The sequence below is a fragment of the Euphorbia lathyris genome, chromosome 9 (genome assembly GCF_963576675.1).
Source record: "Euphorbia lathyris chromosome 9, ddEupLath1.1, whole genome shotgun sequence".
NCBI classification, from domain to species: Eukaryota; Viridiplantae; Streptophyta; class Magnoliopsida; order Malpighiales; family Euphorbiaceae; genus Euphorbia; species Euphorbia lathyris.
Genome location: NC_088918.1, coordinates 68,819,068 through 68,833,860, shown reverse-complemented (window position 1 = coordinate 68,833,860; position 14,793 = coordinate 68,819,068). Strand labels below are relative to the sequence as shown.

General features: G+C 32.5%; 2 protein-coding genes and 1 non-coding gene across 7 annotated transcripts; 2 read left to right on the top strand and 1 right to left on the bottom strand.

Moving 5' to 3' along the window:
* The first annotated feature begins 217 nt into the window (after positions 1–217).
* Positions 218–290, top strand: TRNAK-UUU (transfer RNA lysine (anticodon UUU)). The gene has a single exon. It is a non-coding gene; the product is annotated as a tRNA-Lys (tRNA).
* A 67-nt stretch (positions 291–357) lies between these two features.
* On the top strand, positions 358–5,283 carry LOC136207094 (peptidyl-prolyl cis-trans isomerase FKBP17-1, chloroplastic). Of its 5 annotated transcripts, XR_010676569.1 has the most exons (6): positions 358–684; positions 781–903; positions 1,431–1,547; positions 2,680–3,310; positions 4,703–4,745; positions 4,937–5,277. XR_010676569.1 is itself a non-coding variant. In XM_065998369.1 (4 exons), the coding sequence occupies exons 1-4, from the start codon at positions 388–390 to the stop codon at positions 2,800–2,802; spliced, it is 660 nt and encodes a 219-aa protein (XP_065854441.1). In that variant the 5' UTR covers positions 358–387; the 3' UTR covers positions 2,803–4,866. The 5 variants fall into 5 exon arrangements, 1 of the variants encoding a protein (XP_065854441.1); XR_010676567.1 differs by having other exon boundaries at positions 2,680–4,745; positions 4,937–5,283; XR_010676570.1 differs by lacking the exon at positions 4,703–4,745 and having other exon boundaries at positions 4,937–5,276.
* On the bottom strand, positions 3,104–7,738 carry LOC136207410 (probable polygalacturonase At3g15720). Its single transcript, XM_065998672.1, has 8 exons — positions 7,679–7,738; positions 6,630–6,872; positions 5,623–5,760; positions 5,033–5,209; positions 4,512–4,719; positions 4,329–4,410; positions 3,576–3,684; positions 3,104–3,463 (listed from the first exon to the last, which is right to left on the bottom strand). The coding sequence occupies exons 1-8, from the start codon at positions 7,736–7,738 to the stop codon at positions 3,104–3,106; spliced, it is 1,377 nt and encodes a 458-aa protein (XP_065854744.1).
* Positions 7,739–14,793: the final 7,055 nt, after the last annotated feature.

Genomic DNA, 14,793 nt, shown 5'->3' with positions numbered 1-14,793 from the left:
CAAGATGATATTTATTTAATTTTCAATATATTTATTTTGAACTAAGTTTAATATATCTAAAGAATTTTTGTTACAGGTATAACATATATAGAATACATGCTTACATCACAATAATTTGTTTCAAAGGCTCACTCAATAGTGCTAATCAATATAGAGTTAAATGTATGAAATTAAACTGTTATTATTTAAATAGGTATACTTGGATCAAATAACATCAGCCGTCTTAGCTCAGCTGGTAGAGCGCATGGCTTTTAACCATGTAGTCGTGGGTTCGATTCCCACAGACGGCGTTATTGGGTTTTCATGTTTAATTATAATTTATTTTTTATTTTCTTGTTTATTGGGCCATTACATTAGCCAATTTCCCAAAACAGAGCAGATAAGGAGATGGCGCTCAAGTACTGCGCGTCTGCACCATATGTTGATGCAGCCCAAAACGATAGGCTCCGTTTGGCAGCATCATCCTGCTGCGAATTCAGTCCAACAAAGAGAAGAGAAGTCATATGGAGTGGAGGATCATTTCTCATATCAATAGCAGCTCCACCTTTTCCATTCTCTGCTTCTGCTTCTACTTCTTCTTCTTCTACTTCAAGTAGTGTATTCTCGGAGCTCCCAAACTCCGGTGGAGTTAAGGCCTTGGATCTTCGCATTGGTTCTGGTGAAATCCCCGTTGATAGCGACCAGGTTTCCTCTCTTTATTCCTTTAATTACATTTACCGCACAATGCAATTCGATTCGGAGATGTGTAATTCTATTATCTTGTCATTTGAATTTAAAAAGGTTGCTATACATTACTATGGAAGATTGGCTGCGAAACAAGGATGGCGATTTGATTCAACTTATGATCACAAAGATGCTTCTGGTGAACCGATTCCTTTTGTTTTCATTCTCGGATCAGGAAAAGTGAGTTGCGTACATCCACACTCTTGTGATTTCTACTTTGAATTATATCGTTTTCTGTTATTTATATGGTATTGTAAAAAAAAAAAGGGCGGCCCGGTCGCATTACGCTTCCCCGCTGAGATTTATATGGTATTGTACTTTGTGAAAATGGCTTTTGATTAAGTTGTTGGACTTCGTTTAACTTCGTGCTCTGCTAGGAGTTGGACATGGAAATATGACAATTTCTTGGTGGTTTTGCTATCTCATTCTATTACTTTAAAGAAGGAATTTAAGTGTCTACCCGTTTGTTGTCAATCTTATGTGTCAGTTGAAGTAAAGAAAGAACAATCAGCTGAATTCAGGAAGATTGTCAATGAATGTATAAATGATAATTGAAGTGCCATTTTGGCCAAGAGCAGATTGCTATTTGAAGTAAAAAATGTGGAAAATTTGGTGTGAATTTAAAGTATCAATAAACACGTGAAGTTAAAATGTGGAATTACAAAGATAATTTAGAGGGATGTAATTCTGTTGAGAACTGTTTGCAGGTCATTTCAGGAATTGAAGGAGCTGTAAAATCGATGAAAGTTGGTGGCATTCGTAGAGTCATCATTCCGCCATCACAAGGATACCAAAATACAACACAAGAACCGTTACCTCCTGATGTATGTACATCGTCTTTCCCTGTGTTTTGTTGCTGTACCTTCATTTTGTTTTGTCATTTTTCATTTTGGGTTTGAATTTATTTATTACTTCGCCTTTTGCAATGCTACGTTTCTCTAGTTGTTATATACGAGCAACTTCTCATTTTCCTGATCTAACTTTCTACATCTGGCCTCCTTATATTTTCAAAATTGACATCAAATTCTATGCCCAAGATCGTTTTCTTCAGTACAAGTATCAAAATCCAAAACTGCTCTATTTGTTCTGATCATTTTGATTAGTTGAAAATTGTACCATAGGTGGGATGACAAGATAGCAGTAGTAGTTTTGGTAATAGCTGCATTGTTGGTCAACATAATACTTCATAAGTTTGGTGTTCAACCTTGGTGTGCTCTGAATTCTGATACCATAAAATATTGTGTGGAACAGTCATCGAAGCAACATAATTTTGGTACTACTGGTTATTATATTTAGTACTGCTTTGCTCTCTGATATTGTACTGAAGTAATTTCATTCTATTTAGAGTAGTATATTTTGTTTAGAAAGATTGGATTGGTCCCAATAATTCTGGACTATTCATATTCAACCAGCTCTCTCTGCTGCTGATGGCTAATGCAGGGAGATGAAAGTAACAAATATCTGATTCATTAGTATATTATCCGATCATGGTTAATGACTTACCTTGGGTCTAAATTATTAAAATCTGGAAGTCTTTTAGTTTCAAAAGTATTCAGCTATTAATACTTCCCAAATTTGTCAAGTGGGTTTCTCTGATATAACTAGCTCAAGCTGATAGTTAGGCTCCATAATAGATTTATTATAATCTCTGACACACCCCTCACGCGAATGCCTCTTGAGCTTGAAGCATGCACAACACATGTCCATCCCACCATGTGTTTTTAATTCCACCTTTTGGTGGAGGAGGCTCTTATACCATATCATGAAACTGTATGAACCAAAAGTTTAAACCGATAGTTAAGACCCACAGGTCATTCAGTTTAGTGCTCACAACAGCATGGATACTATTTCATAGAACAGAATTGTAATTTTTTGGTTGGTTTAGACGGGTCCCTGTTCAGCTTATTTTCTTTAGATTTACATGCAGACTCCTTCCATTTAACTCTTCCTCAATAGTTCTTTGACAGGCAGAGACTATTCACAACTATTTTCAATCCAACCCGTTTAGCAAATGGAGAAAGCTCTACATTGGGCACTTTAATATTTGATATTGAACTCGTCAACCTGAGGCACAAGTGATGTCGACTTTACATTCTTGAGGAATTACAGTGGTGTATATGGTAGTTTCTTTGAGCTGAATAAATTTTTGAGAATACTTTACTGTATCATAATAGTAAATTTGATTATTGTTTGGGAATTCACATGTTACAAATGGAAGTAAAAAAGATAAATGAAGGAATACTAACACCTTCATCCCATTCTAACTATGAATCCCTAAATATAGTTGACTATCATAGGTGGTTAAACAAAATGTTCTCCTAGCAAATGTAAAAGTTACCTATCTATCAAGTTCGAAGGGTTGAAAAAAGCCTCGAACAAACTATGCGGCTTTCATTGACAAGCAAGGCACATATGGAGAAGCAGAATAGGCAAATCCATCGGCATTGTTGCAGAAGGCACGTACTTGCATTTGAGGGGCTGCAGAAATGATGTCAACATTCTCCATTACAATGTTGCGACAACCTATGTTTCTTCCACAGTTCAAATCAATTGCTATCTCATCTGCTGAAGTTCCATGAATATCACGGTACGTAATGTCACTGATATGTACATCTGATGACTCTCTGTCTTCATACACTAAATGATGATTTATGTAGTTCTGATTTATAATGATAGGATTCTGGGAATCTATTAGTGTTATATGCTCAAATGAGATTCTCTTAGCGTATCCTGATCCACCCTGAAAATTGAAGTGCACGAAAGAAAATGGGAATCTAGAATCAGCATTGTTGTTAACAGTAGGCGCAGGTTATAAATTTGTATTTAATATATACTATCCTTTTCAATTGTACCTTCCATGTCTTGATTCTCACACCATTCTGAGTTTCCTTAAAGGTGCAATTTTGCACATGTACATCTTCCACTACTTCATAAGCTCCATCTTTTCCTAGGCTTCCAACACTGCTAGCAATGATCAAAACTCAAAAGATGCATATATACCACCATGAATTAAGATCAAGAAAAAGAAAACAAAAAGCGAATTGGGGTAAATTGCACGGATTGTCACTTAGGATTGGACAATGTCCCAATAAGGTCACAAAAGTTCATTTTTAAAAATGACTCATTTGCATTTTCTTTTACCAATACAGTCACTTTAAGCATTTTCAGGCTAAATTCCCGCCGGAAATGCTAACTAGAATACTTAGTCAATTCAACTAGGTCACATAAGTGACACTTGTATTAATTAATTTACTGCCATATGGCACCCATTTACTAGGTTAGTTAGGGTAACTGAGGTTAAATGAAGATTGAGAGAGGTAAGAGAAAACGGGTGTCACATAACATGGCAGTAAATTAATACACATAGTCTAGTTAAATTAACTAAGCATCCTAGTCAATATTTCTAGTGAGAATTTGGTATGAAAATGTTCGAAACAACTTTATTAGTACAAAATGCAAAAGATGAGTTATTTTATTGATACAAAATGAAATTTTGTGACCTTATTGGGACATTATCCAAACTTAAGTGAGGTGAGATTTACCCCAAGCGAATCGATATATTTCAGGTCTTGAATGTCTCTTAGTGTTCAAGTTACAAAACAGACCTTATTCCATGTCCTGGTCCACACGTCACACCAGCAATTTTGATCATTGAAGAGAAACCATTGATGGCTATACAGTCATCACCTAGTTGAACAAAAGAGAACAAACTTATTAGGCAAATTATTGAATTTGAATAGGAAAAGTATATTAAAAGAAAATTAATAATGTGGAAGAACTTGAATAACCTGTGCTGATAATAGAGTCTTTGATACTGATATGGGATGATGCAGATATGTCAATCCCATCAGTGTTTGGGCTATCTTTCGGTGCTATAATATATATACCAGAGATGTCAACTCTGTGGCAGCTATTTATACTTATGTGATTTCTTTGGCTGTTCATATGCTTCAATTGACTAAGCTGGAGACCATTGCAGTTGTGGAAACTTAGAGCCTGCACCATTTGAGTTATTTTTAGAGGTAACTAGTGATTACTTTATAGGGGTATCATAACATATTGTCGTGTTATTTTATTTGATGTATATATTCTACATGATTATATATGATATAAATGCAATAAAAATGATAATCATTTGATGTATATATTCTACATGATTATATATGATATAAATGCAATAAAAATGATAATCGTTTTAAACATGCCTTGTCAGGCGGGTTATTCTATTCTTTGGAGTAAAGATGTAAAAAGGAGAATGAAACGGATACTTAGAATCCGAAATAAATAGGTATTTTAGGCATAATCTTACTGTGGGTCTGGAGCAGCTTTGAGAATTGTGGCAAAGTTTCCACCAAATCTCTCCTTGCCCATCAATGGTGCCTCTTCCATCAATCAAGAGGCCATTAACTTCTTTGAATTGAATCCACTTGTCTGTGTCATCATCCCATGCATTGATATTGTTGGGTGCAACAATCCTTCCTTGAATCTGTACTTGAATAAATATTATACTTTAGCACAAAAATCACCCTACTAATGCTTTAGGTCATTTCTTTGGATGTGTTTTTTTAGGTGATTTTTCTTTTAAATGATTTCATGTTTGATATTAATTGTTTTTTATTTGAATTATGAAATATAACTTTTATTCTCAAAAGGGGAACTGTTTTCTCTCTCTCTCTCTCTCTCTCTTTTTTCTATTGACTGGCAAGGTCCAATGGACCGGGACCATAGTAGTATTTCTGTTTTTATAGAGTTCCCAAAATTAGAAAATAAAGAAAATATTATCCAGACGAAATATTTTTTTGTGAAACAAACGTAGTCTTAATTTTTTTGATTGTGAAAAAAAAAGCAAGTGGAATGGATAACTTAATTATCGAATAAATAGAGAGAATATCTTATGACCTGAAAATGAATATTTGTAGCGATGCAAGGACCTTCAAATATGAGAGGCTTAAGAAGGTATGTTCTACCCACTGGCACTTCTACTGTTGTCATCCTTCCTCTTAATTCACAGGCATCCCTCCATGCACTAAGAAATGCCTATTGAGCCAATTATATCATTGTATCAAAATTACTTAAATTAGACAAGAAATACTAGTATAAAATTATAAACAAAAATAATAGATATCTATATATATAAATAATTGGTGCGGAACTAGAATCCCATAGCCGATCTCTCTTTCTTTATCTCTCTTTCTAGATGAAGAGTTGCTTGGAACCACCATTCACAACAGTGACATATCAGGACTTGAGCACTCACTAGTCGTCCCTCTAAGTTATTTTTGTAACACTTTTGAGCTCATTTTTATAGTATCTCTTTTTTATAAAATGAGAAAAAAAAATTTAGTTTTAAGAACTAAATTAAATTTTATTTTATGAAAATTATAAAAAATTTACAACTACGAATAAAGAAATTTAGAAAACCGCTGTTTTTCCGGGGGTTTCAAAACAAAACCAAAACCAGGCGATAGCATTTAACTGCGAATTACCACTTTCCGTTCCGTTGCAGCATTCTAAAAGGATACCTAAATTGCCCCGAATCTTTTGTGTCAGGCTATTGTTCCCGGTAGGCCGATGCCAGATAAGATGAGGAATGATCACAGGCATAATAACGGGAAATCCCGGTAAAAGGGTGGTCCACGATCAGGTCCCTACTGCATTTCCTAAGAGCGGATGACTTGCCACAAATGATATTTGTGACACCGCTACTACTATTCTAACAGCTACCGATTCGCACCCGCCGGGAATAAAGAAAGGTAAAAATGTTATAATTTTTAAGAAATTAGAATTGATGAACACTTTTAAATTTTTAGCCAATACACAACCCTAACTTTTTTTTTGCCAACCCTGATAGGTTGAACCCTAGGTATAAATTTCTGGCTCTGCCCGCTGCTTTGCAAACAATATACCTGTGAGTCATCAGTAAGGGCATCTCCTTTAGCACCATATTGAAGCACATTAAAAGTAGTTGACCTTAAAAATCCATGATCAATAGATGGATTGGAAGAGTATTCCCTATGAAATTCTGGAATTCTGGATTTAAAATCCATAATTTCCTCTTCATCAGTTGTATCAAAATAATTTACTGTCCTTGCCTCCAGAAAATGACAAGACCATAATAAAGTATTAATCCAAAACAAAAACAAGGTTAACTGGAATATCATGATGTAATCAAGAAAAAAGAAATTGAAGAACAGAGGAAGATGTTCTTTTGGATATATAAGAAGAACGATGAATTGAGGCTTTGGATTTACAGTAGTAAGTACCAATTAATGGTAATAGTTTTATATACATAAAAAATAAAATTTTAAAAAAACTCCTTTTTTTGTCATCTCAAATCTTCTGTTACTATAAAAATTATGCAGTTTTTGCTACTTTGTAGCTTCCTCTAAAATTCTTAAATTAATGCTTAAAATAATTAATCATATTGATTGAAAAATAATAATAAATAATGGTGCATTTTAGGAAAATTTTATTTTATTCCTACCAAAGAAAAGGAAAATTTTATTTTATATTTCTTTTAATGAGCTGCTAAATACCGCTCCTAAATTACATATCATCGTCCCCATTTGGACTTTTTACCATTCTCATAATTTTGATCAAAAACTGAAAATTCTCTCTCCAAAATCATAAACCCGAACAACAATAATTGAAATTATGAAAATAATTGATGTGTGACAACCCGAACCCCGAAAATGGGTGATTACGAGTCGGAAACATTAAAATTTATATTTTTTATAAAAAAACTCATAAAAATAATACATATTTTTTCATGACGATTTTACATTTTTCGTCATAAAAAATTGGAGAATTTTGCAATTTTCGTCACAAAAAATTGAACGATTTAGTATTTTTCGTCACTAAATTTTTTACGATTTTGCACATTTCAAAATTTGGCCTAAACGGGTGCCGCATCCGTTCAGCCCATGGAGGGAACGGATGCCGCATCCGTTCTTACCATGGGCTCAACGGATGCAGCATCCGTTCCCACCATGGGTCGAACGGATGCGGCACCCATTTAGGCCAAATTTAGGCCGATTTTTTCAAATCTTTTTTTTTTCAGTTTTGAAAAAAAATTATGCAAAGGGTAAAATTGTCCAAATGGGGACAGTGATAAGTAATTTGGGGTGGTAAATAGCAAAACTCTTCTTTTATAAGGGCCAATTAGTGATATTTGTAACCAAAAAATTAGTAGCTTAAGGCCCTGTTTGGCAAATAGCTGATAGCTTATTAGATTAGTTGTTAGCTGATTACCTTTTCGGTTAGCTGATTATGTAAACTTGTTTGGCAAAACTTAGTTGATTGCTAATAGTTTGTGTAAAATGACAAATAAGGACATAATAGTGAAGTCTTTATTTGGGATTAAAGTGTAGTAAGTAGGGGTAAGAGATGGAGCAATAAACTAATTGAAGAAGCTCGTAAAAAACCCAGTTTTTTCAAAATTAGCTTTTTCAACTCAATAAGCTCCTTGAAACATCTCTTTACCAAACACTATTATTAGATATTTGACCAGTCAAAATCTCTAAAATAACTCAAATCTCTAATTTTATCCTTAAAAAACTTTTTACCAAACAGGGCTTTAGCCTTTGTTTGGGAGTTTGGAGGTTCATGTGTCACACCTGACCCTAGACGACCTCAATCGGCATCGGACGTGAAATAGAGAGATCACGATCACATTTAATAGTCTCCAAACATCATAAATATCACTTTTCTAGATATTCCTCTTAAATGTATATTCTAAATAAATCCATATTCCTATTACATTAAAACCTCAACATATTTACCAACTTCATCATATTACAATTAAATACTAAAGTTCTAACCATAAATCTAACCATAAGTAGCGAACTTCCAAATCTCGCCTAATCGGTCGGTAACCTTCTCTATACTTGTACTTTCTCATCTAAAAACATTAAAACATTTAAAAACGTGAGACAGAAATCTCAGTAAGAAACTATCAGATATAAAAACCCAACTTTACTTAACATAGCTACATATATACATTTGTAAAGGGATTTAATCAAAACCTTATAAAATATACTCAAACTTAAGTCTAGAAATTTAGACACGGACGTTACATCATGAATGTAAGAGTTAAAAGAGGTAATAGAAAGGGAAGGGAAGTGATGCAAAAGAAAGTTAAAAATTAACCTTGGTTGGAAGTTTACAGAATGTAAACGAGATTAAATGTTTAACTTCGTTTGAGAGTTTAAATATGGAGGGGAATGAAAGTTCAATTTACTCTGCAGAGACAAAATTTTTAAAAAAATTACATTACTCCAATTAATCCCTAATTTAGAGGTTAAAGTTTGGAGGTTAGAGGAAGTAATCATTTAACCCCATTAACCTTCATTTACTCTCAAAAAATAACTCCCAAATATTTAACCTTCCATTACTCCTATTTACTTCCATTAGTCCCATTCCAAACAAGGTCTTAGGACCCGTTTGGTAAGATGTAATGAGCTTTGTAATGGAATGCCTATTACATTGAAGGATCATTACCATGTTTGGTTGCACTTTAAAATTTTGTTGTAATGGAATGAGAAATTCATAGATTAAATTTTGTTTAACAACTATTGTAATCCCCATTACATAAAAAAATGTATTGAATTCTCATTACATCCAACAAGTAATCCTAACTTCTATTTTTAAAGTTCCATCTAACCTCTCATTTGTCAAATCTCACTTCTCATCATTCTCAAAAACGCAAAAACTAGAAAACCTAAAAACGAAAAAAAAAACAAAAAAAATGAAAAATAAGAAAATGACAAAATAGAAAAAAACGGTGAAAATGGAAAACGAAAAACGAGAAAAATGTAAAAAAAAATTACTATGAAAACACGGAAAATTATATACTAATTTCACGATTTTCATGTTTTTTTTTTGTGGATTTTAATTATGTAAATAAAATTTTGCGATTATATTTAACTAAACAAACATAAGTAATGTAATGCTAATTACATTTCATCATGGTAATGGAATCACCATTCTATTCCATTCCATTCCATTACAAATTTGATTACATTACATTGCATTACGTCATACCAAACGCATCCTTAGTGTTTTTTTCCCCTTATTTTGTTGTCTCAAATCTTATGTTGGTAGCTTCCTTTAGCATTCCTAAATCTACGGAGAAAAGTAATAATCATTAATTGATAAATAATAAATAGTGGTGCATTTTAGGGAAATTTTGTTTTATTTTTTCTATAAGGGTCAATTTAGTATTATTATATATAGCTTAAGGATTTTTTCTCTTCTTAGCTACGTAAAGTTTTTCCATTGCAATATTCGAGAATATCAAAACGGAAAAATAGATATATAATTTGTAGAAATTTTCCTAACAAAATCATATCCAACTAATTAATATTTTAATAACTTTCCTAAAGTCTTATTTTTATAGCCACTGTAAACCAAGTGTTGAAAGAATTTTATATAGGAAACTTATCACTGCTAAACAATGTTATCAAATTCGGATTGGATTGAGAATCGGCTAGATCTCCCGTCCAAGTCATGTTGGATTTGTTAATTTTTAACAACTTGGTAAGAATTGGGGTCAATTCGGAACCAGATGGTCCAACCAGAACCTATGGTGGCCCTGATCTTTTATTTTATTTTTTCAAGATTAAAAACTGTTATTTTTGGACAATTTTGGATTTTGAATCTCATTATTTTCACAATTAACTAAACCTTTTTCTTTCTACTTAGATAATAAAGAGGTTCCGTGTTGGTTGCAGGATACTTTTTGTTCCGATTTGATTCCTTAATTTATTTTTTTTTGGTAACAAAGGAGGGCCGAGCCCAGAGCAAACAGAAAGAAAACTAAAAGTTGATATTCCGACGTGCGGAACGTCCAAGTCGATCCGCACTCAGAATATCCTGGAGGCCTACAGGAGGCACATCACACTCGTGACGACCCAAAGAACAAGATCCTGCGAAGTTCGCCATCCAGTCAGCGGCCTTATTACCTTCTCTAAACACATGAACCAACCTAACCTCCCAACACCTCAAACGAAGCTCCTGACACTTCTTAATTAACCAGACGTACGGATGGTGCATTCCGCTCAACCCTAGTATGACATGAAGGAGGGCTTTTGAGTCAATTTTCATAATAATTTTCCTATACCCTTTATTCCAAGCCAGCTTCATGCCTAAGTAAATGTCCCAAAGTTCAGCAAGTGTGACCGTACAGACACCAAGATTAACCAAGAAACCACCTTTCCAATCTCCCTGATGATCACGGATCAGGCCTCCTGCTGAGGCATACCCGAGATTCCTTTTGCTAGCGCCATCAGAATTAGTTTATTGATTCTTTTTTCCTAAAAAAAAAAAAAAGATAATAAAAAGCTTAACTTTGAAATACTAATAGTTTGATGAAAAAATTATTGTAATAAGACCAAAACATAGTAGTGAATCCACAGTTGAAAATACAATTCAAATTTCCAAGGGATAAATAATTGGTGTATAATATTAAATTAACTATATATATAGATTATTTATTTATTTATTTATTACGTCATTTGGTCTGATCAATCCAAGTTATTTGGTTGAACTAAATGACTTATGATCCAATTTAAATCAGGTTTGATGTCAAGTCATTCTAATAATATAAGTTTCTAAGGTGGTATCTCGTGTACCTCAAGGAGTACTCACTTTTGTGAAAGAGAGATGACCTATATTATAATTCTTTGCCTTTTACTACTATGTGTGTCATTGTAGTTCGTCCGACTATGTCAGGTTAGATTGGTGTATACACTTATATTTTTAGAGAACATTTTATTTAATTAAGTAATTGTTTTTGATATATTTAATTAAGTATTTTGTAAACTAAATGTTACATAATTATCTTTTTGTATCACTAAAAAAAGTTCTTCTTTTGAGAGTGGATCTCAACTCAGCTAGGAGAAATTTTACAATACTCTACAAGTAATACTCCCGATCAATCAATACATGACATAGGTAACTAAAATTGTAATTTCACTTCACATTCTATTTCTTTTTTGGAATTGATATATATAAATATTACTCGCTCTAGCAGTGTCGAGTAGAGTAATTCAAAGCTAATTATACGAGACGCTTACTAGAAATGTTGAGTTTTCTTTACTAAATTTTTTGGTGCAATATGTTCATGCATGATTTTTGCATTCTAAACTTTTAAAGGCTATATTTAAATTTTTCCAAAAATGTTAGAGCATATTTATCCTTATCCCTCACCTTTCCATGTTTAAAAAATTAACTAGGATGATTAAATAAAAAAAAAAAACTAGGAAGACAATATAAATAAAAATATGACCCATGAAAATCATTAAATATGTATGTTTTTTTAATCTTCATTATGGTTTAGAGCCTTAAATATATCTATATTCTATGATTTTAAATATATCTATATTCGTGGTGAAGCTCTTAGCCTAGTGGTTGAGAGCTTACCTATGCCTTGGGAGGTCATGGGTTCAAACCACATCCGGGTCTGGTGGGGATTTTTCTTTCTTCTTTAAAAAAAATAATAAGAAAATTATAAATTATTAAGCCTCAACATTAATGTTGGTATTTTTAAGTATTTTTTTTATGGGGGTATTTTTTAAGTATATGATATAAAGTCTCTTGTCCGTGATTGTTCCAAATGAAAACAGAATATATAAATATTAAATATAAAATAGCATAAATTAAGTGAAAGTGTATGAAACACTTAAAACGGAATAAGAAGAACAAAGTCGGATAAAGATGGGGCCTATACTAACAGTCTCTTTAAAACAAATTTTATCGCTATTGAAGATCGTCTTCCAAAACATAACAAATTATATTACCGAATTTTTACCGTGCATAATGTGTTATCACCGGAAAGAGAAGAAGAACATTTTGAACAAACAAAGAGCAAAATAATTCCAGAAAGTAGATTCTGGAGTTTTGTGTTTTTTTGTAGTATATTGGAAACTGACATCGATTCTGTATAAATAGAACATGAATAACACGACTCATCACGAACAACGTCGAAGGCCCCCATTTGCGGCACTCACGTCGCCCACATTGTCACACCCGACCCAAATCGGCACCGGGTATGAATGGAAAATAGGATAACGAACGCCTATCGGTCTGAAACACGAATCTATCTTCTAATAGATAAAAATTATTTGAACTACCTAAAATTTATTTAATTATTTGGCTTGAACACGATAATTCTATCGAGCTTCCTACGTATCCCGAACATCTTTTAATCTTTTAAATCGGGAATCAAAGCCACGTAGTTCTACCTATTTTAGGTAGTTCTCTTAATTAGGTAGTTCTCTTAACTTATTAACTCATTTTAACTTATTGACACGTTAATTGATTTGCTAATAACTTAATTGTATATTTCACTTTATTACTATATAATTTAATATATATAAATCACTTTATCAAATTGAATAACGTTTTATCAAAACGAATCAAATCGAACAATGTTTTATCAAAACGAATCAAATCGAATAAACCGCTTTAACAAACTAACTCATAATCAAATAAATCGCTTACCAACCAACTCGTAACCAAATAAATCGCTTTAACAAATCAACTCGTAATCAAACAAACGTAAAATATCATAATTCAAATCATCAAACATTATCAAAACGTAATACAAAATTTGCGTGTGTCCATCCTCGAATTCCACCCGTGTAGCTTATCATAACATCAATCATATCAATAATCGAGATATCTCATTCATATCTCGCCTTGCCTAAGGTTAGGACTACCGGCCGTGCACTCTGGCCATACCGCCCTTAGGCATGGTCTTACAATTACAACCCCTACCCCGGGCAATCCAAGATGGACAAAACCATTTTTCTATCTTTCAAAATATCACAACATAAAAATTGTATTTGGACTTCACTCCAAATCACATAAATAATAACAATAACAATCCAAAACAATTCGTATAAAATAGTCAAATTCATTTTCTCGGCCCAATTCTCAAAATACCACAAATATAAAATTATACTTCAATTTAATCATTTTACAATCAAAATCAAAAGTAAATAATTTCAATCGTATATTTTCATAGAAATCATAAGTTGACAATTTCATCAATTTCGAGAATGAAAATCACTTAAATATGATATAAATACACTTAAATAAAATTTAAGACAAACATTGTTATCAGACTATTTTTATATATTTTTATCGGACTATTTTTATTTGTCATTGTCACCGGAATAGTTCATGTAATACTAAACCGATATCATTAATTTTGACCGAAGGTTCAGTTAGACTCGTTATATTAGGATAAGTTACTCGGACTAATTTTTATATTCAAAATTTGGTACGAATTTTATATTTGACTTTATACCGACTCTACTTGATAAATATCAGTATTAGTCCTTCTATTTCAAGGTATTTTAATTCTAACTATTAAAGTTATTTGACATATTTTATCAATACAATTTAAAATAATCAACTATTCTTATTGGTCTATTTTGGGTCAATGAGATAGTTATTTTAAACCGACGTTTTTATCAGACTATTTATGTTCGTCATCGAAATTGTACTCTGTAGCACTAAACTGGTATCCTTAATTCTGATAGAAGGTTCAGTTCGATTCGTGACACTGCTAGAAGTCTATCTGTACTAATTTTTATTATTCGTTTCTTTATATTATTATTATTTTTCAATATATAGAATTTCAGACTGACAATTTAATACTTAACTAATGTCATATATTTTCCGTGACCAAAACGTCTAATTGATCGTCTATTAAATTCTTTCCGTAAATTCGTTCCGTGACCGTGAGCTAAACCTCTCTCATTGATCATCTATTTTAATATGTAATTGTCTAAATTTTATATTTTTATTAATAACTTATTGACTTAATAAATCACTATTCATCAACGTATTGTAATTTAACGAAACTATCAGAACCAAACTAAAATCATACCTATAACATTTTTAAAAAATAATTTGGATTAAAAATACCGTTACCGAAATGTCGTCATCGGTCACTGAAAATTCATCGGTGTGAAGTGGTTCGCGTCGCTATCAGAAGTTCAACGATAGTGGTTTCGTGTCCTATTTCTTCATCGTTCGCTCGAATCGAACATTTAAATCCCA

Coding starts and splice junctions, on each gene's coding strand:
- LOC136207410 (XM_065998672.1), bottom strand. CDS start 7,738: ATGGGTGCCGCATCCGTTCGACCCATGGTGGGAACGGATGCTGCATCC. Junction 6,873..7,678: donor CTGCATCCGTTGAGCCCATG/GTAAGAACGGAT, acceptor ATGATATTCCAG/TTAACCTTGTTTTTGTTTTG. Junction 4,720..5,032: donor AAAGCTGCTCCAGACCCACA/GTAAGATTATGC, acceptor CAAATGGTGCAG/GCTCTAAGTTTCCACAACTG.
- LOC136207094 (XM_065998369.1), top strand. CDS start 388: ATGGCGCTCAAGTACTGCGCGTCTGCACCATATGTTGATGCAGCCCAA. Junction 904..1,430: donor TCATTCTCGGATCAGGAAAA/GTGAGTTGCGTA, acceptor AACTGTTTGCAG/GTCATTTCAGGAATTGAAGG. Junction 1,548..2,679: donor AAGAACCGTTACCTCCTGAT/GTATGTACATCG, acceptor CTTCCTCAATAG/TTCTTTGACAGGCAGAGACT.